Raw genomic sequence first — 22,227 nt, forward strand, 5'->3', positions numbered from 1 at the left:
TCTCTCTCTCTTTCTGAATAAATAAATCTTAAAAAAAAATATGCAAGGGATCCCTGGGTGGCGCAGTGGTTTGGCGCTTGCCTTTGGCCCAGGGCGTGATCCTGGAGACCCGGGATCGAATCTCATGTCAGGCTCCCGGTGCATGGAACCTGCTTCTCCCTCTGCCTATGTCTCTGCCTCTCTCTCTCTCTATCTCTCTGTGACTATCATAAATAAATAAAAATTTTAAAAAATTTAAAAAAATATGCTCTGAAACACTCAGTCACAAACACGCTCTAGGGTGTGGCCACATTTTAAGTTTCGACAACCATGTTTTCCAAAAGTCCTTGCTGTTCTTCCTGGGGAAAAATAGTATGTGCTCTTCTAAGAATTCCCCTTAACATGACCCACATTAACCTCAGTGACATTATTTTCTCAGTAATAATGTCTGCTCTTTCCTAAATGTGGTCACAGGGAGTGGTACTCAACAGGAAGCAGCAACGTGCACTCCCCACCTAGAACCATTTCATAACCCCCTGAAAAAGTCAATGTTCCATCAGAAAATACTCATTTCCTGCAGAAGAAACTGCTGTAGCTCTTGTCACGTGGTCACCTCAGCCATATCAGCCCTATGTTTCTGGGACCTCCAGGTCATCCCATTTCTTGGTCTGCCCTTAGCCCCGAATTGCACATTATTAGACCAGAAATTTGGACTTGTCTCTCTCTATTACAATGAGTGCCACTTTCAACCAAATTATTTTAATGTTTCCTTCATGACAGTCATAACTTAGTAGGTAATAACTTTAGAGTGACATCAAGTGACAAAATGATGGAGTGTATTTTACATATTCGCTTGAATGATAGTGCTTAAATATGGAAATTTCCAGCATGTCTCTAACAGCCTTATTTACGGTAAGAGTTTATAGAGGAGACATGAAAAATGAGAACTGGATTTTATAAAAACAAAAATGTATCAGGCAAAATTAGTTAATAAATAGAACATCCCAAAGAATGGCCAGGATATTTGTGGATATGCGTTAATCAGAATTCCTTTGGAACTAGTTGCTAGACTTTATTTAGCCTTTGTAAGGAAACTGGCTTAGAGTAGTGGGGAAGGGATCTGAATCAGGATCCTTTTGAGTCATCAAGCGGAATTTCAATTGCATTCAATAGAAAAGGGAAAAGTGGGCAAAGACCTGGTTCAGTTAAAACTGCCCAAACAGCTTTCAGAGAGCTAGCATGTCATGAGGTAGTTTCCACTCCAGAGACTCAGTTGAAGAACTATATCTCTTCCCTGATCTCTCTGGGACCCAGTCTCTTAGTTCTAACTCAGTTTGATGGGGTAAGAATTGAGTTGACTTTCCATGGACTCAGCCATGGACTCCTCAGCTGATTTGGTGGAAGCATCCACCTGGAGGTTCTGTGGTTTAGCACAGCATTATTCCCTCTGCACTGTAAACTCCATGAGGTTGGCAGTCCTGCAGCCCTCGTGCACCACTGACTCATCCGCCCTTAGCACAGTGGCAGGTACATCGCTAACTGAACAAGTACTGGGTCCAGCTGGGCAAGAAGCACCGCAGGAGCTTTTCATCCTCAAGCAGAGTTTCCTGCTTCATGCTAGCTGTTTTCTGCATCCTCTGTTCCTTCTGGACTCCACGGTTTACCATCCAGCAAGGCTTTTCGGAGCCGTCTCCAGAAGATGTGCCGCCCCAGGACGCTGTCTTCCCATTCCAGGTAAGTGTTTCTGCTGAGGAGGCGATACAGCTCCACCTGCTGCCGCAGCAGGGACTTCTCCACCTTCTGCAGGACAATGAAGATGATGCCAGCACGACTGCTAAGAAACTGCCAAGTCTGGGCAATCTCATACTCAAAGATGCACCACCGACTCTGGATGAAGTGTTGGGACACCACAACAATAACCTTCCGGCTTTTGTAGAAGCCTTCCTGGATGATGTTGGCGGCAATGGCCACACCAGGAATGAAGTCTCTGTAGTGAAGGCAGAGCTGAAAGGGGGGCACTCCCTCCTCCAAGTTCTTTACCAATTCATTCCTCACCCAGTCTTCATCCTGGCTTGAGTAGATAACAAATGCATCATAGGTACTTTCACCTCTGTTATACCTTTTGCAGCCAGCGAGAAGCATCAGGTGAAAATAGAACTTATACGCTAAAACTGCTACCAGAGAAACCATGAGCACAGTGAAAACTGACACACTAATGATAGTCTTGCTCCTCTGACAGGTGGCATTCCTAAAACTTAGCAAGGGCATGTCCTGCATGTCTAAAGGTTTTGCACACACCATTTGTTCAACTTCCACCAAGAGCTGCCTGTGGTCTTTGACCCACTGCAGGAAACTCTGATGTTCACAATCACAAGCAAAGTTATTCCGAGTAAGATTTAAGGAAACTAGATTACTTGGAAAATGCTGTTGTCCTTGTTCCTTGAAGGCTACTATTCGATTAAAACTGCAATCTAGGATCTGGAGGGAGAGGAGAGGTTCATAAGCTAGTGTACCCAATGACAAGAGGCTATTGTGACTCATATTTATCAACTGAAGTTTAGGAAGTGAGACAAATGCTTCCTCGGACACCCGTTCCAGATGACACCTAGAAAGGTCCAGAAAGGTTAAGTTGGTCAGCCCTTTGAAAATATTGGGAAGGAAGTTGTCCTGAAAAGAATTATCAGCCATTTTCAAGACTTGGAGGCTGACCAAGCCATCAAAAATGCCCTGGAAAACAACTTCAGTGCGAGTATAAGAAATATCAAGGTAACGGAGGTTTCTGAGGGACAAGAATACTGAAAAATCACTGGCCTGCTTCAAACTGGAATGCTGTAAATCTAGATATTCAAGTTGTTCTAAGCCCAAGAAGTTTGAAGTCATGGTAATGATTTCATTGAAGCTCAGATCTAAATGTTTCAGTCTGGTTGTCCCAAAATCAGAGTGAGAGCAGCAAGTCTTAAAACTCAGGCCATTTCTACTGAGATCTAGAAACTCAAGGCTTTCCATCTTCATCTCAGCAAAAGTGCTTATACCTTTGTTGGAAGTGAGAACAAACTCCTTGAGAGAGTCCAGCTCCCATGCGGGAAATTGTTCTAAGTTACAATTAACTATTTCCAACCGCTGCCATCTGAGATTTTTAGGAAGGTATTTTGGTGTGTCTAAATACAGATGCGCCAAAGAAATTGCAGAAATGTTTGCCAAGTGGTTAAATAAGTTAGTAGTATCCTCTGAGAAGCTATCAAAGTATGCTATCCGGAATTTTTCAATGGTCAAATTGCACAGTCCTTCCAGGAGAGAATTGTCAAAGCTCTCCAAGTTCCTTTCATTTTTAAATTCTCCCAGAACCAACTGATTGATCTTCAAGCCAGCCAGACCTTGAATAAAAGTTTTCATTACATCTGTACTATCAAAATTACTTCTCAAAGTCAGTTCATGGAGTTTAATTTCTTTAAAGGAACCTGGTTGGATAAAGTATAAAGGGTTCAGGGACAAGTCTAAAGAAAGGTTGAGTAGTGGCATTTTATGTAGAACCTGCAAGTCTTCACGATAAATATTTTGGATCTTGTTATTGGAAAGATCCACGTTCTCCAGGTTTGGCATGTTAGAGAAATATGCAGGTAACTTGAAGGAATGGATAAGATTGTGAGCCACATTAAGCTCCTTCAAGGTTTTGAGATGTCCAATGGGGAAATCCTCTAGAGATGTTAGTTTTGTCTCCTTGGCCACCAGCGTCTTTAAACTTGATAGTCCAGAAAAGGCTCTTGGAAATAATCTCTGGATAGGGTTTCCTGTCAATATCAAGATGGAGAGGTGGTTTAGGCCCTGATATGCATCATCTTCAATTATCTGAATTTCACACCTACAGGGAAAAGAGATACAGATTATATAATATTTCTGGGGAATTAAAACTCAAAAAAGAATAGCCATCCTAGTCATCTAGCTCTTTGTGCAGATGTGACATGATGTGTGATTGTGTCTTGACAAAGACATGAAGCAGGATAGATGATGACATGAGCAAATAAGAAGCCCCACAGATTCAGTATTATCCTACTGGACACAATGACAAACTATTTTTGTCACACTAGGCACATGTGCTAAGCAGAGGCAGCACATCCCTCAGAAGGAAATCGGCTAAAGATCAATAATTGGGGCACATGAAGACTGTACAGCAGATAGAGTATGTAACTACCTTGGATTAACTTCAGCCACTTCCTGTCACATGTAATTGTGATTATCCGTCAGATTGGTACAGATGATACAGATAGCCGTTAGCTGTAAGGCATGATAAATGACTGGTAAAGTGTCCACTTCAAAGATATAAAAAAAATTTACACAAGTGTCACAGTTACCTCAAGATTTATGCAGAGCTTTCTATATATGATAGCTAGATATTTGAAAGTTGGAGTTATCACAGGTGAATGTTAGTAACAGGTGATAGGAGTGAGTCCTATGAAAGAAAAGGAAAGTGTACAATGAAACCTTACATCAAAGGAATGGACCTACATCAGGGGGATAAAAGCAGGCTTTTCTGAGAGCATGTGAGTTGAAATCTGAAGGATGGCTAGGAATTACCAAGAAAAGAGAAGAGCAGATACAAAAGCCATGATACATAGAGGAACCCTGAGAAACCGTGAGAAACTTCTATGTCTGTGGAGTACAGAGAGGGAAGTGGAGGGACGTGAGATGAGGTTGCGGAGAAAGGAGGTTACAAAGTAGAGGCTTACAGACTGGATAAAGCATTTTGAATTTTTCCCCCAGAGAAATGGCAGCTATACTATATACAATATTCATGGAAGTGTCCTAGAGACAAGGTGCTTATCCAGATGAGAAATGGCAAGCTAATGATAAACACTTGCTAGCACTGCAGGTGCTAGCCGGTTAGCATTTGCAAATGAGTTATTTCCTGGTCCAACCTGAATGACATTTACAATTTCTCCACTTGTCCCATCCCCTCCATGAGGGTCTTGGGTAATAAAAGTATTTTAGTCCAAGCTTTTATTGATTAGTAACTCAATAGAGGGTGGTGGGTGCCACAAAAAGAATAATTGAAAAGGGGGCAAGACATCTTGATTCTGCTATCTCCCTGGTCCTCTTATACCTCTGTGGATCTCAGTTATCATTTTCTAAATGAAGCAACTAAACTTACTTGTTTCTTACATTGCTGTCAGTTCTAGGATTTTATAACCTGTAACCTTATGTATTAGACTGGAGAGGTCTTGCTGTGTCTCTCTCTCATCAGAGGGAGCTCATCACTTTTGAGGAGCAGAGCATTAAGATGAGGAGAACATTTAACCTGGAAGCAGGAGATGCAAATATGAATCTCTGCTGCCAACAAGCTCCACAAAATGTAGAGCGTGAACATAGATCAATTACTAAAGCTCTCTGAGCCTCAGTTTCTTCATCTAAAAAAGAGAAGACAAGTATATCAGTAGGTTTCCATAGGAATAAAAGGCTGGCTGGAGGACTAGCTGAACCCTGTAAAGGAGTATGAAAGGGCAAGGGACGTCTATGGTACTATGTTTGTCCCTGCTGTAAGCCAGGATCTCCTTCTGGTTAACCAAAGGGAGAGCTGTCCTCTCTCGAAGCCTCTGAGAGAAATTCCTTGTGTATGTGGTGGTTTGAAGATGAATTATAAGAGACACTGTTTGATAAGAAACTACTTCTTGTTTTAAAAAGGGGGAGGGGTGAGATGCCTGAGTGACTCAACGGTTGAGCTTCTGCCTTCGGCTCAGGGTACAATCCCAGGTCAGGGGCTCGAGTCCCACATCGGGCTCCCTGCATGGAGCCTGCTTCTCCCTCTGCCTGTGTCTCTGCCTCTGTCTCTCTCTCTGTGTCTCTTACGAATAAATAAATAATTAAAAAATTAAAATAAAAAGGAAGAGGGATAATCTATCTTAATTAGAGTTCTTAACAAAATCCTTATTCAGAAAACTGAAATTTAGAAACTAATGAAGTGCTATAATAATATTTTTATCCTTATAAAGTCGACTTGTAAGGTTTTTAATATATACATGCTAACATTCATTATCACATTTATCCCTATGGAGTAAGTCTCACCATTTCCATTTCACAAACATGAAAACTGACAGTCAGAGAGGTGAAGTGACATGCCGCAGTCCACATGGCTATCAATGTTACAGGAGGACTTGGCTCGGCCTTCTGACCCCCACAGAGCTCTGTGCTCTACCCCACTAGCTTTAAAATGCTCCGTTCCGCCTTTGTTATATACTCTGTCAATTTCTAAGTTAGAGTATAAAACATCAGATGCCCGCTCTTCTTTCTACAGAAATATCTGCTATAAAGAGGGTTTTTGTGCTATGATCTTAGAATCTATTAAAAGTTTCTATAATAAAAAAACATATGCAAAATGCTTCTGCATTTTCCATAAACTATTATAGAGAACACGATCCGTTATCCAGTACCTTTTAAAATAAGGCCCTAATGGTGATGATATTTTTAGGATTCAAGTCCCCTCAAAAATAATGATAATAATTTCACCTATCCTAATAAAGGATAAATTTCCCAGCATCAGGAAAGAAAGTCTTAGTCGTTCTTTCTCACAATGGATATTTTCCTTTGATCTTGTCACCTTTCTTCTTGGGTTACTTGCATCTTCCTATTTCCCTATCCTCTATCCCACTTTCAATATTCTAGACATTCTTTGAATCCCACTCTGTTCATGAAATCTGTCTTCACTACCCACTGCAGACAGAGTAGGCCCCTCTTCAGAACAACACAATATGTTGCCTCTAGCACTAGCTTATAACTTACTGGTGTATATTACCATCTTTATCTCAGGTTCAAAATCCAAAATCAGAATCGAGTGACATTCATTGCATACCTAATATGTGCCTAGCACCATGCTCAGGATTGTGACACGTTCCTTCTTTCAAGTACATATGTATGCCCTCTTGAATCGCTGGGATTGTATATACCAATATACTCTTGTTTCCTAGCAGACTGTGTAATATATACCAAGTAGTCAGTAAATATCTGCTGTGAAAGAGTTTGAGTCAATTTTCTTCCCTGACTTAAAAGAATATCGAAAGATAGAGCTGTCCTTAGAAACCTTCTCATCCAGCTGCTCATTTCACAGATGAGGCAATGGGATCTGGAGAAAGGAAGTGGCTTATCCAAAGTTATACAGCAAGTAAGATATCTGTTGAACGAATAAGTGAATAAAGACAAGACTCCTGACAAGAATGAAGTGATAGAACCGTGAACATTCTACCTTGAGCAATGTGTGAAAGCTCATTCATTACCTGGATAAATCCAGCACCTGCAGTTCTGGGAAGTTGGAGAAGCAATGGCTGCCTAAATGCCTCAGGGGGTTAAAGCTCAGGTCCAGTTTCTTGGTTGATGTGGGGATGTTGTTGGGGATTTTGCTGAGATTCAGCTCCATGCATTGGTAAGTAATGTTAGGAACCACCTGCAATGATCACACAGTAGATACAGCGTCTTAATGCATGCACCTCAACTGCCCTCTCTCCTTTCCTCTCCTAAGGCAGAGCAGTGGAGACCTCCATACAAGTACAGGGTCTGTCCATCCATCCATCTATCCATCCATCCACCCACCCACCCATTCATTCATTTATCCACTCACTTTATACTGCAGCTTTGGAACGGCAGAGAACTTACTATGTCCCCAGTTTCCTAACCTCTACCATCACAATGGCAGCTTTAGGGAGAGGCAATAGAATCAAGTGGTGAAAACATGAAGCTCTGGAACCCAAAAGCCCTGGATTTCACCCAATTCTTCCATGAGCTATGGGGCAAAGTTTTTTTTTTTCCCGAGTACCCCCGCAATTGTATACAGCCTTGGGGAGACTACCAGTTAAGATGTCCAGACTTCACAGTCATAGCTCAACTTTTGCAGTGGCATTCTTTCCCCTGACTCATTGATGTTTGAGCATATGATACAGAAATGGAGAAAAATATTTAGGGATGTATAGACAACAGTGGCGGGACCTAGTAAATAAGGTCAAATAGTTTACGTTCCTTTGGTTTGTGTGTTTGTTTCCCTCATACTTTCCCCAATTCTTTGTAAGCTCTTGTTCTCTAACCTCCCAATTTCTAAATTCTCTGATTTCTTCAATACGACTTCTTACTTAAGCCAGCTAATTTTGGTTTTCTGTTTAAAACCAATAAAATCAGTTAAAAGGATTAAATGAAATAAAGTATTTAAAGAGATTATCTCAAAGCCTGTTACAGTGAAGGTGATCAATAAATGTTAACATTAATTATTAGTAGTTTTTATTAATCCCCTACCATATGTGGGCATCTTTCTTATACGTTATATGCTTTAATTTAATCTTCAGATAAACCTTTTAAAGAAGAAGAATTCAGAGGTAAGTAATATGCACAAAGTATCACAGGTCACATGTGCAGCTCTTCACTTCATTGATATGTCTCCTGAAATGCTACCCCTTATAGGACCCTCCCTCCCCCGACCGTACTGTCTAATAACACATGGTCACAGGCTTCCTTCCTTTACCCTCTTTCATCACACGCTGTATCTTCATCTAACATGACATTGTCTATGTGATTATTCCACATGTGTTGCTCATTTCCCTCACTAGATTGTAAACTTTGGTATTCGTGCTCTCTGCTATGTCTCCGGCACTCAGAATTGTGTCTGGCAAATGGCTAATGCTCACTATTTATTGAGTAAGTGAATGAACAACTGACTGAATGAAGATTTGCTTAGATCTGAATTGTTGGCATTTTCTCTAAGTGCTGTGGGCAAAGACCCATGTGATAGGGCTCCAGACTTCCATGAGCTCACACAATCTAGAGGAAGAGTTGAGATAGGAACATGACTCACACCACTGAAAAGGACCATAAACCAGGCCTGGAAAATAACTTCCTCTAGCTCATAAATGGTAGTGATCAATTCTGGATCCAGGGATTATAGATGGCTTCTGAGCAAAAGAAGTTTTCTTTTTTTTTTAAATAAATTATTTTTTATTGGTGTTCAATTTACCAACATACAGAATAACACCCAGTGCTCATCCCGTCAAGTGTCCCCCTCAGTGCCCGTCACCCATTCACCCCCACCCCCCACCCGCCTCCCCCTCCACCACCCCTAGTTCGTTTCCCAGAATTAGGAGTCTTTATGTTCTGTGTCCCTTTCTGATATTTCCCACACATTTCTTCTCCCTTCCCTTATATTCCCTTTCACTATTAAGTAAAAGAAGTTTTCAAGGGGAGTCTTGAAGGATGAGTAAGATTTAGATACACAGAAAGAGGAAGGGGGAGAGAAGAGTGTAGGCAAGAAGGGATGGAAACTAATTCAGAGCAGCTGGTACACAGTAGAAGTGGTGAAGCCTAAGCCAGTGGGGAAGCCAGAGCCCTATAGCAGTACTTTCAATCATCTAACAAGTGTAAGTTGAGGACCTACTATGTGCAAGGCACTGGGGGTAGTGTAAGCCTTGACAGTTGGCTTTTCTTGTAATGCAGGTGCCTGATTTTAAAGCTTTGGTTGGGGAGGCATCCACTTCAAAGAAGTGTTTACCTCCAATAAACACAATGCCAGCCATGTCACTAGGTAAAGTGCCAGGCCACCTCCCCTCACTGAGCCTTATTCTTATTACTCCCTCTTCCCACATTCACCTCCTCCTAAATCCCTGCTCTTATGGTTTAAATTCACCAAGAAGGAGGGAGCCAGGGAAATCCTAGCCCCTCATCCTCAGCCCCAGTAAGAACAGAACCCCACATGCTTGAAAGTTTTTTTTTTCTCTCTGCCTTCAACATTGTTGTGTGGCCCTACTTGTGCTGTATAATTTCCAGGATTTATAAGGAAGAACCTTTCAGTGCTTCAAAGTTCCCTGATGATGATTGCTGAAGAGTATCTTACAATCATAAAGAACCACAGGGGCTGGTTCAACCACAACACTGTTTATTGATAGGATAGGCTGAAACCAGCACAGAACACTAGGGTATAGTGATAAATAAAATTAGCAATGATGTTGTTCACTTATAGATTCCATTTCAAAGGGAAGGACAAATAATAGATATTCAATAATGTATAATCATGTGTTATTAAAAAAAAGCATCATAGAGATTAGAGGCAATATGGAGGGTAGATGATCAAGGAACACTTCCAAGGGGAGGTGACATTTAAGCAGAAATATGAATAAAGTGAGGGATTAAATCATGAAGATTCTAAGACTGTATGGTCCAACATGGTAGCCAATGACCCCACACAGCTATTGCACACAAGAAACTTATTCTAAACTGACAGGTACATTAACTGTAAAATAATACTAAATTTTCAAACACTTAATACCAAAGAAAGAGTGTGAAGCGTTTTATTAATAGTTTAGTCTATATTAGATTTTCAAATAATATTTTGAATATACTAGGTTAAATAAAATATTATTAAAACGAAATTTACCAATTTCAATTTTTTCAATGTGGCTACTAGAAAATTTAAAGCTATGATTTTTGTTAGCTAAAATGTAGTTAAATAGAAATTTGGCTAAATTTAGTTACATTTATTGTTTAAATTTAGATAAGATCATGTGACCCACATTGTCTTGCATTTGGGCAGCACTGATCTAAGAACAAAGAATTCTAGCTGGAGGAAATAGCCAGTGCAAAGGCCCTGGGATCGCAAACTGCCCTAATATCACTCAAAAGTTATTACAAGTTGTTAAGAGGGCAGTTTGTTAGAACTGAGATTCAGGCAAAACAACAACAAATAAACAACAAACAAAAATGTGCAGAGTGAGTTAGAAGAGAAAGGGGACTAGGAAGCAGGACACCAGTCGCTATCCAAGAATCAAGGCCAGGGGGACTATGGACCTCTTATAGGGTGGCACTGAGGGGATGGGCAGGGTTGTACAGGCTTTGGAGACTGAGAATATAGGGTGTGGGTAAAGGGAAGGCGTGATTTTATTCAGGGTGACTTTGATTAGAGGATCCATCCCTATTGACTTGACGGTAGTAGGGACGCACAGAGGACAAGCAGCAGGGCTCTGGGCAGGGAGTTGGAGGAAGGGAGGACTTCGACATGACAAATTCATCTTTGCTACATATTAAAGCACATTACTTCCCCAGTGCCCTCAGTCTCAGGACTCCAACTGGTTATGCTCTTCTTGAGGTTCTGAACCTGCCACACACTAAATCCCAGAATATTCCTTCGGTTGTTGGGTTCTACCCTGGGCTCCCCAAGCACTTGTGAAGTCTACACAGGGGAAAAACAAGAGATCCATCATGAATGAGGTGACATAAAAGTTGGAAGGTGTTTCACAAAGAAACCATCGCATCAGCTGTCATTTTATGTGGTTCTCTCTCTCTCTTTTCCCCATCTCTCTTTGTCTGTCTGTCTTTTTCTCTATTTCTCTCTCTCTCTCCTTTTCTTTTCCAATCGTGTTTCTTTTCATCCTTTGGAACTACTGTTAGATCTGAAGGTCTGAAATCCACTTACAAAGTTCTCCCTAAGAAGAAATGTGTGGGAAATATCAGAAAGGGAGACAGAACATAAAGACTCCTAACTCTGGGAAACGAACTAGGGGTGATGGAAAGGGAGGAGGGCAGGGGGTGGGGGTGAATGGGTGACGGGCACTGAGGGGGGCACTTGACGGCATGAGCACTGGGTGTTATTCTGTATGTTGGTAAATTGAACACCAATAAAAAATGAATTTATTATTAAAAAAAAAGAAAGTTCTCCCTATTAAGAGACAAAATCCAAAGCAAAACAAAACAAAACAACCTTCCTAAAATTGAAAAGGGCAAAGTGAAAGACCGAAGCAGAGAGTACTGTCCAAAGGAATGACAGGAAGCAGACTTCTTGCAACCCTCTATTGAAGTAGGTATTATTGTAAGGCTTCTATAAATGTTAAAACCAGCTCCAGAGAGGTTCAACAACTTATTCAAGGTCACACAGCCCAGAAGTCAAAGAACAGTGACTTTAAGCAGATCTATCTGACCTAAAGCCCCTATTAGCACTTCAAGTCCTAAATGGGCCATGACGCCACGGGCTGCCTGGTTGGTGCCATGTAACCATGAACTGTTTGGTCCCTGTGGCCTCTCAGGTTCTTAAGGTAATTCGACTCCTTGTTGCAAATGAAACTAGTCAACTAGGAAGGACCCATAGTGAGAAGTTCTGGGCAGAGGGCAGTTTTTCAGAAGCAAGGCAGATCTCACAGGAGGTGAACCGACATGAAACCACATACCTGCACGCAAGGGTCCCAGCTCTCAGGTCTCAGGCAGGAGAGGAAGGCCATGGCTGGGATCAATATCCCAGCCAGGTGGGTAGGAGACATCATTCTGGCATTTTCTGTGCCCAGAAGTGGCTCTGTGAAACATGACACGCTGTATCCACCTCCTGGGGTGGCCGCTAGGGCTCTGCGACCTTCTCTCCCCCGCTGGTTGCCCCGGGACAATTACTGTATTGAAAGCAATGCTGCTGAGTTAAGGGGCAAGAGGAAGTGAGAGTGGCAACCTTAGCGTTCTGGGCTTTTGTTTCTCGAACATTTATGTCCCCAGTCACAGGAGGGGAAGTTAGAAGAAGAAGAACAAAATGTCTGCAGATCAGTGGTCCAAGTAACAGCAAGAGGAAGCTGGCTTTCATCCCAGGAAGTCATCTGACCTCCGGGTTAGTGAATTTAGGAAAACAGTCAGACCGGTCAAACAGCTTATGCAACAATCCAGGGAGGTGGCTTTCCTATTTCATTTGAGTAGTGGAAACTCACTGTATGTCTTATTTTCCTAGGGCCACCTTAACAAATTGCCACAGGCTGGGTGGCTTCAAGGGCAGACAGCTATTCCTTTTGAAGTTCTGGGGGCTGGAAGTCTGGGATCAGGGTGTTGGCAGGTTTGATGGGTTCTCAGTCTCGCTCCTTGACTCGCAGGTGGCTGTCTTCATTTGGTCTTCCCCTGGTGTGTGTCTGTGCCCTAAGTTCCCCTTATTATAAGGACACCAGTCATTTTGGATTAAGGCCTACCTGTCTGACCTCATTTTACCTTAATTACCTTTTTAAAGGTCCAGTCCCAGAACAGTCATGTTCTGAGGTACTGAGGGACTTCAGTAGGGATTTTCAGGGGAATATAATTCAGCCCATGGCAGTGTCCACTCTTGTGAAATCTTGTGAAGAAACTCATGTTTGTAAAACTGATTGAACGTACAACTTTAGAGAAACCCAGTTTGAAAAGCACAGGAACATTGAGAAGAGATTGGAATGACGCATCACATATACTGAAATTTAGATTGAATGTGGTTAACCTCTAGCCCCAAGGCCGCTACCGATCCTAGATTTCTAGTCTGCGAAGTGGGACAATGGTTTAAATCACAACAGAAACTCACATTTATGAAATTCATAAAAATCAAGTCATATGATAGTAGTCAAGTAATGCAAGTCATTTAGCCTTAGTTTTCTAGTCTTTGAAATGGAGATAATCACATTTGTCTTAAGTGATCAACTTTAGTTCATTTACATAAAATGCGTTGCCTGGTGCATGCTTCGTCAGTGTATCCCATGAACTGGTAGCTATTGTGATCATTAAACATATGAATAAAACGGAGATCATAATAAATACCTCAAAGTATTGGTGTGGGATTAAATAAGCTGGCATCTGTTAAGCTTTTAGAGCAGGATCTGGGATGTAGCAAGGGCAAGGCAAGTTTCTGTTAAATAAGAACATAGGTACAAATGGGGATGTCACTGGCACTGTGTCCTAGACAGTTCTACCAAGATGTCCTGCAGGCACCTCAAATTCAACACACCTAAAAATCAAGCTGTGAGGGAGCATGTCATAGGGGGCCGAGCACAAACTCTTGTAGTCTTCTTCAACACAGCTGCAAAATTCAGCTAAAAATAGCCCCACCATCAAAACTTTGCTTTGAGGGTTAATTGAGGTGATATAAAGGTCATAGTAGGTGCTCAAGAGTGTTGAGTTCTCTGGAAAGTTAATAGCATTTCACTTTCACGGAGCCATCCCAGACGGAAATCACATTGATTTCCTCATTTTTATCATCAAATACATGTTAACTATATTTACTTATTCTGTTTTTTTTTTAATTTAATATTTATTTACTTTTATTTTTTTATTGTTCTGGCATGTGCCTTGCTGACTAATATAACCGCCCCTCCCAGGGCCAGCCAGTCCTTAGAGTCAGCAAGTGACTTGCCCTGGTGTTCACTGTTCATGTGCAAATGAACCAATTCAAAGCTCCTGCTCTAAACAGCCTTCTCCGTCTGGCTTTTATACTAGGAGGCAATATTCTTCTAATAATAAAGAATCATCACAGAGCCAGGTACCAGATCCATAGAGAAAACCCCACAGCCTTCTGAAATTACTCAAATTTCAGAGTTTTACTTGCCCTGTCTCTCCTTCCCTTTCCCACAGAAGCCACCAGGAAGGCTCTGGGCCTTCTGCTGGCTCCATCTGCCTCCTGACCCCCCCCCCCCCCATGGGCACCTCTCCCCATGTGGCCCTGCATGGTGTGGTCTGCAGCCCTCCTCTTGGGAGCTGTGAATAATGAGCCTTATTTTCAAAGGCAGTCATCTCTTGATCTGTTGGTCTCACCACACCTGAAGAATAATGTATTTAAAAATAAAACATTCTACCATTTCTTAGAGAGTTGATCTACAAAATAATTCCAAAACGTCAGTCTTCGTTACTATTAGCATTACCACTTTTACATCCCTCGGCCTAGACTAGTGGAATACACTATTAGCAGGTCTCTCAGGGACCAGGCTCACATCTTCCAATGTCTCAACTCTTCTTATCCATCCCTTAGCCTGAAATCAAAGCAATCTTTCTAAAATGCAAATAGAATTACTTCATGTGAAAAATATTCCAATGCTCTGTATTGCTTAGACCTCACACTTCATGCCTCTACCACCAACCATATATGCACACACCCCACCTTCTAAGAAACAAGCCATGTGTGTTATCTCTCGCCAGACATAAGAAGACCCCATTACTAGAACACAACACTTAAGCAGATAGAGTAATATGTGCCTAATGGTGCAAATCTGCTTTCTTCCCATCACTAAAGAGAAAACCCAATGATGGTCAAGATGAGGAGTAAGAGAAAAGGTTCAGGACAATCTCCTGGATTGTGTTTCATGGATATTTTATAGAAGTCTTCCTGAAAAATGTTCCTAACTATGACTGGAGGATTAATGATAGTGCCTTGCAAAGATGCCCCCCCACCCCGCCATCTCATGGGATTAGCACACTGTGATCTACTGACCTGAGTCAAAGAGATCTCAGTTCTGTGTCTACACTGTGTCTACTGCCAGTAGACAGGCAGTGTGTCAAATACAAGAGATAAATGCCTGGACCCATGATTTCTACTACAATTCAGTAATAACGACACCCTGGGCATAATGGTAGAGACTTGGCCAGGGGCAGCTTGTGTTTCTACTCCATGGGGAGTAAAGTCAACACAGGACCCATGATCATTCGATCAGTTGAGGAATCTCCATCTTCATTGGAGTTTTGGAAGAAGTATTTGATATTATTTGGCAGGTTCTGCGTATTTCATGGGAAATAAAGTAAGAGCAAAACTGACCTATGTGGTAGGTTAGGCTAATTTCTGTATCAACCTTCGGTGATTCAAAACAATACAAGTTGATTTGTTGCTCATGCAATGCTCAGTGAGAGTATTCCTGATTGGAGGTACTCCAAGAATGGCTTATGGGTCCAGGATCCTTTTATTTCATTATGGTGCCATATTCAATACGCAGCCTCTAAGTTTGCTGTGGAACGTGAAAAAAGCTCAGCTATAGATGCTCACATACCTCCGTTCAGAAGTGACCTGCACGATCCCTGCTTTCACTCCATTGGCCAGGCCTAGTCCCAAGACCACTCCCAGGGGAGACTGTCTCCAAAGCTTCAAGCCTCCTATCCTGAACCCAAAACTCATACGAATGCACACACAGAGTCCCTGGTAGCTACCACGCTGCAGCACTAATTCTGTGTTAACGGAAAGGGGACACCAATCATCCTTGATCAGAGAGTTATCTGGGCCACAACCTTAGTATCCTATAATTTTCATTTATGGTAATTAAAATAAAATAATAGGAGTGAACAATCACAACATAGCCTGACTCAGAGAAGAAAGGCCCAATTAGTTTGACATATCTAAAGAACCCAATTTGATTCTGTCCAAAGGTTCCAAGTTTCACATTTTTTCACATGTTAACACCTCTCAAATCACAACGTGTCTCACAATTGACAATATATTACAATTATAATTTGTTTTATTCTTTCTTAGCGGCCAATAAAGTAATGGTACATCTCACAAAGGGGTATCTTACATTCGATGAAGAACGGTCCCCTGTCACTAAGGGGACCAGCAGCAACAACAAACAAGTTAATAAAGGAAACAAATTGTTAAAAGGAGAATAAAGAGATTTATCTTCTCAGGACTCACAACATATCCTAGGCTGATGTGTATACTGCATCTACAAGGGACAGAGAATACTCAATGTTTCCTTTTTTCGCCCCACGGACTCTCTTACCTTTGGATACCATTACCAGTCGCGCATCCTTTAACGTGCCCTGGACCAACAACCCTGTGATCTAAAGCACAAAAGAAAAAAAAAATGTTGCTTTTAAGCAGAAGCATGAAGCATAGACTTGCTGGATCCAGGTGACTCAATTCCTGCCTCTGGGGCTGCGTCCTGACGTTAAGTACTGCCCTGGAGGTCTCAGTATTTTCTGCCAAATACCTCGAGTACCGAGGGTGAGTGAAGGTGCCCCCAGGAGCTATCAAGGCAAACAGCGAAAGTAGCACCTACTCCTCTCCAGCCTGAGATGGTTATGACCTTTCCTGTGTTATTTTAGAAATTACTTTGAGCTTCCCATCTCGGTATCGTCTGTCCCCACCAGGAGAACGCACACTCCAGGACGGTAGAGGCTTTATCGGATGTTCACATTTGCTGTGCCTGAGTAGAAACTCAGTACGTGGCTGATGAATGAACCAACGGACAGCGAATCTGCATCTGGTTTTAATAGGGAGCTGGGATTTTAGGGCACCCCTCACCTTCTCATACCGACTACTGCGACTCCTATAAGATATTCGGTGATTGTCCTGGGCCTTTTCTTTTCCGTTTCTACCTCCTAATATCTCCTGGGGATACACGGGGCCCAAGTTTGAGCAACACAGAGGTTCAGAGAGTCATAGCAAGTGGGTTAGGAGGAAAGTGTTGCGGTAAACCCCGTGCTTCTCCTAGGCTAGAAAAATCCTTCGTCTCTTTTACTCGTGAACCTGAGGCAGAGGTTGGTTCGTTATCACCAAGAGACTCTCGCCTCGTCGTTCTCTCTCACTACTCACCAAATTTCCCAGTTCACTCAGACTCTGGAAAAGCACCGTGTGATGTAGGCGGGCGTGGCGGGGGGGCTATATTTTAAATTAGTTCATTACTTGATTTACTTTCTGGCATCATCATTCCTTGGCACGAGACTTACCTTTAACATCATGAGTTTGCTTCACTGTATGATGGAAAGAACACTGTGGCCTAAGTAATAGCATTACTTGAGACTTAGGTGAGGATGTACCTACATACATTACAGTTTCACACAAATGTCGACTATCATTCATTCATTCACTAAATATGCACTGAATGCTTAAAGTCCACCAGCCACCGTTCTAGGCAAAAAGGACACAGCCGTGAACAAAATAGACACCTACTTGCATGGTGCTCATGTTCTAACAAGGAGGGAGCCAACAGCAATCACGAATTACACGGCACGGTAGACGATTACATGTATGGGGTGAACATTTTTGAAACAGAGCAGAGGGGCAAGTGGTAAGTGATACTGAAGGTTTTGTTGGTTTGTTTGTTTGGGTGGTGGTGTGTTTGAGGTAGGCTCCATGCCCAACATATGGCTTGAACTCATGAGGAGGACCCTGTACTGAAGTGTTAAATAGGACAGTCTGAATATGAAAAAAGTATCACTTTGAGTAAATTCTTGAGGGGTTTGCTAACTCTGCAGATATCTGGAAGGATATTCCAGTTAGAATAGTGGTGGTCAACCGGGGGTGGTTATACTCCTAAAGGACTTTCATCAGTCAATGCCCCTGGAGACATTTTTGGTTGTTATGACTTGGGAGCAGGGAGTGTTGCTACTGGCATCCAGTAAGTAAAGTTCAGGGGTGCTGCTAGACATCCTATAATGCACAGGATAGCCCCTAATCTAAAATATCAATAGCACCAAGGTTAAGAAACCCTGGGTTGGGGGGATGAGTGAATGCAAAATCTACACACAGGAAATTACCAGAACTGGTAAGGAAGTCAGAAGAGAAAGATAGCCATCCAGTTCACTTAGGCAGTGTAGGCCACTGTAAAGATTTTGGGTCTTCTTGATTCCTACCCAGGCCTCCCCAGCGAAGGCATTGTCACTCTCTCCTCAAGATCCCCTAGCAACCGTCTGTCATGCTCAGGAGGGATGCATTATTTGCCTCTTTCACTATGCTTTCAGCTCCTTGATGACTGGTCAAACCTGAGCCATGTCTACACCCTGTGCCTAGCACAGTGCCTGATACCCAGTTCAGTGGATGTTAGTTGCATCAATGGTTATACTAATAATTTTGGGTGACAAGAGTAACTGATTTTTTATTTCATATACAGGCTAATAAGGTCCACGAGAGGATGGATTGTGTTTGTAACATTCATAGCTGTAGCTGCACAGTACATAATAAGGGTGCTCAATAAAAATTGGTTGAATAAAAGAATGAATAGATTAAATACAGTAAGCCCACCCCTTAGTGCTGGCCAGTCAGATTTTCCTCTTCTTAGCAACCTTCTTGCAAAAGAGGAAAGAGAGGTTGAAAAGGTTCAGCTGCATGGGGCACCTGGGCGCCTTAGTTGGTTAAGCATCTGACTCTTGATTTTGGCTCAGGTCATGATCTCATGGATCTCATGGTCGTGAAATCCAGCCCTGCACTGGGCTCCATGCTCAGCAGGGAGTCTGCTTGAGATTCTCTCTTTCCGTCTCTCCTTCTACTACACTTTTGACTTTGTATGGATCGGATTAGGTTTCTTGAACCTCAAGCGGGGCATTCACTAGGTACTTTTCAGGGCCATATGTGTAATTGCCCAGTCTGCATATTTTCCCCCATCATTTCCCTACCTGATCATCGCTAGCCACCTGCATTCCTCTAGTGTGGGAGACTGAAGGAGAAGAAAGCAACTTGTAGAATCAACCAAGTAGTTGGACAATAATATCTACTTACTCATGTCCTTACCTTTTTTCTTCCAAAGATGTGTGCCCTGGGTTATACAAGCACGTGCCGTCCACAGTCGTGTGTTACGATGTGACCTACAAGTCTAGTATAGGATTGCAGCAGACAGCAGATCAAAATATGTTGTCATAGGCTGTCTTCTAGAGAAAGGGCAGATAACCCTTTTCTTTACTTTTTTTTTTCTTTTAAAAAACAAAAGGATTTATTTATTTATTTATTTATTTATTTATTTATTTATTTGAGAAAGGGGCAGGTAAAATTGAGGGCAACATTCTTAGTGGGATTAACTTATCTCAGGGACACTCCACAGATCCCCAGTTTTAGTCCTGGCCTTTGTGAGGGGTGATCTTCTCCACCCCTGGAGACCCTTGATCCTTCACTTCTTCCCAAACACAGACATTCTGGTAGCTACGGACTTCAGTGTGAGTTGTTTTCCCCTGCTTTGCTTAGAGGTGTTGATCGGCAGGGGAAACGGGACATCGGCAGATCTTAAGGAGAAGAGCATGGGACAAAGAGACTCTTGTGAGATGATCACCAAAAGAGGAAATATTATAATGAAAATAAACCAAAAGGATGGATATTTACATGGTGAAGATGAAACTCATTCTTCCCAATTATTTTTTTATTTTATATTTTATGCTTCTATAAGTACTTGTCTCCTTTCTTGCTTTGAGTCCAAATAGGAAAAGGGGGAAAAAGAGAAAAAGAAAAACCATCCTTAGTGCCTTGGTCTTAGAAGGTTGAGGCTCCGGGGACCAGGAAGATGCAGAGAGAAGAGAAATAAAAGGTTTGATGTGACATTGTGGAAAGGGATTGTGTTTGGAGTAACTAAAAAATATGTTTAGAATACCAAACATAACCGTGTTTCTATTTTGATTCTGCCCTTTTGATCTATGCCAAAGGGACCATGCTTTTTTCATCTTCAGCTCCTTTAGAGCTCAGCACAGGGAAATGCTCAGAGTAAATAGCCATCGACTGTCTCCTGAATGACTCAATAAAGGAATAATCTCAATGACTTGGCATGAAATAATAACTGAAATGCATGGGCTGTGAATTCTATTGGGAATCTTCGCTTCTAATACTTCATCACTTCCCAGCTGTGTGACTTCAACCAAGTCACTTAAATTCAATAAGTCTTAGTTTCTTTCTCTGTACAATGGTTCTCATAAGGGAAAAATGTGATAATGTGGGCTCAGACCATGGCGACTTTAAGAAGTATTATGTTGATTTATGATATTACTTGGTGGAAATTTCTCATCGCTTGTGGAAGAGTAACACTCAATCCACCCTTCTGATAACAGACAGCTTATTCTGGGTTGATTTTGTAATATCTTATATCTTTGAGTTAGTTTCCCATGACTTGAGGAGATACAAAGTAAATGGCAGATGGCGCTCCCATTAACTTTGTATGTTGGGGTTTGATTCCCACAACCTATTTCCTTCAAGAAAGGAGCGTATATCACCTTAACTGGGCCTGCTAGAATTGAATATGGAAAGAAGGTGGTGGCTCAGGCTGTGTGGGGAGAAAAGTTGTCTTCCAATGTTCCAGATCAGCTCAAAACTGACCTCCACTTGCTTCTCTGGTTCCCTCTTCAGCATCCCCTGTCCCCAGCTCCACATACTTACACATACCAGGTCAAAGTGACTTCATTTTGCTCTGAATTTCTTTAGAAATATTGTCCTGGCCCTTATGTAAACTTATCTGTGTAGAAAGGCATTTTACCATCGTTCATAAGCCCCCTCAAAACCAGGAACTCCTCCCGGGCAGGAAGCTTACTTTGCACATCTATGTATTTTACATAGCATTTCCCCTACATTGTGTAGGGGGGGAAACGAACTAATGGTAGAAGGAGGAAAAGAAAGAAGGAAGGAAGAAATAATAAGGAGGAAAAGAAGAAAGGAAGAGAGGGAGGGAGGGAAGGGGTGGTGGGGGAAAGGAGGAAAGTTGGGGGAAGGGAGGAGAGGGGAGGGAGGGGAGAAAAAGAGAGAGAGAGGAAAATAAATGCATACACTTGATAATAGAATACATTTTTAAAGAGTAAAAATTGGAAAATTATTGATAACACAATTACCCCAAACCAAATCACTACAACAAAGCACAATATGATGCTCAAGGTCATGCCACTGAAAGGAAAAAGACCCAATCTCTAAGAACTGAAGTGAATGCTCTCTGCGTTTCCTTCTAGTAAGGTGGTCTGGGAGTCCTTGGTCAGGGCTGCAAGATAAGGCCCCAGGTGCCTTGGGGCCTCTCAACAGCTTTTGCTTTATTTCCACCAATCACAAGCCTTTGCTTCTGCCTCTGTCCCAGTCCAGCTGGAGAACACATGCTAGAGGATTGGCCACTCTAAAATCTCTCTTCTGCTTGTGGTAGGTGGTTTCCACAGAGGCCCCCCTTTTCCGTCTAACTCCTTCACCTTTAAATGTGCTGAAAAGTGAGTTTGAAATTAGACTCAGAGCCATATGGCAAAGCTTTGGGGCAGCATATGGTTGTAGGTTGCTCAGTGCTGATCTATAGCATCTTTAAGCTCACCTATCTCTCTTTACACGGGAGGCAGTGATAGGGTCACCATTCTGTGTTTTGAGTTGTTCTGTCCTTCATGTGGGAAAATGGGACTCAATACAGCATCCATGTTAAAGTTTGTTTTAGTCTTCTTGGTCAAGGTGGGGGTAGAGTGCAGAGAAATATCTATACTCCCACCTGTGATCAATGGGAAGTAACATGGCAGGGATAGAGATTCAGTCCGTGAACTTAACTATGGTCTGTCTGGTGAGTTTAAGTCCATCTAACTAGTCTCACCAGCAGATTTAGGTGATGCCAACACAAACTGCAGATAGGGGCAAATCAGTCCCATGGAAACAGGACGCATACTTCTGAACAGTTAATATAGTCAACTGGCAGGTAAAGAGAGGAGTTCTGGGGTCATAGCATGGGAGCTAATTTATTGAAGAAGATGAAAGACCTGGCAATAAGGGGGTACAGAGGAAAAGTGGACAGTCAACAGCAAGGAATCAAAGAGAAAGAAAAAGCACACACAGAGAAGTCA

The 22,227-nt window shown here is 42.1% G+C and overlaps 1 protein-coding gene across 2 annotated transcripts; it reads right to left on the minus strand.

The window, feature by feature from the left end:
• Positions 1 to 531: 531 nt before the first annotated feature.
• TLR4 (toll like receptor 4) lies at positions 532 to 12,514 on the minus strand. Of its 2 annotated transcripts, XM_055301411.1 has the most exons (3): positions 12,159 to 12,514; positions 7,242 to 7,408; positions 532 to 3,838 (listed from the first exon to the last, which is right to left on the minus strand). In XM_055301411.1, exons 1-3 carry the CDS (start codon positions 12,249 to 12,251, stop codon positions 1,597 to 1,599), a joined length of 2,502 nt encoding a protein of 833 aa, XP_055157386.1. In that variant the 5' UTR covers positions 12,252 to 12,514; the 3' UTR covers positions 532 to 1,596. The 2 variants fall into 2 exon arrangements, with proteins under 2 accessions (XP_055157386.1, XP_055157387.1); XM_055301412.1 differs by lacking the exon at positions 12,159 to 12,514 and having other exon boundaries at positions 532 to 3,767; positions 7,242 to 7,370.
• Positions 12,515 to 22,227: the final 9,713 nt, after the last annotated feature.

The sequence above is a fragment of the Nyctereutes procyonoides genome, unplaced genomic scaffold (assembly GCF_905146905.1).
Source record: "Nyctereutes procyonoides isolate TBG_1078 unplaced genomic scaffold, NYPRO_anot_genome, whole genome shotgun sequence".
NCBI classification, from domain to species: domain Eukaryota; kingdom Metazoa; phylum Chordata; class Mammalia; order Carnivora; family Canidae; genus Nyctereutes; species Nyctereutes procyonoides.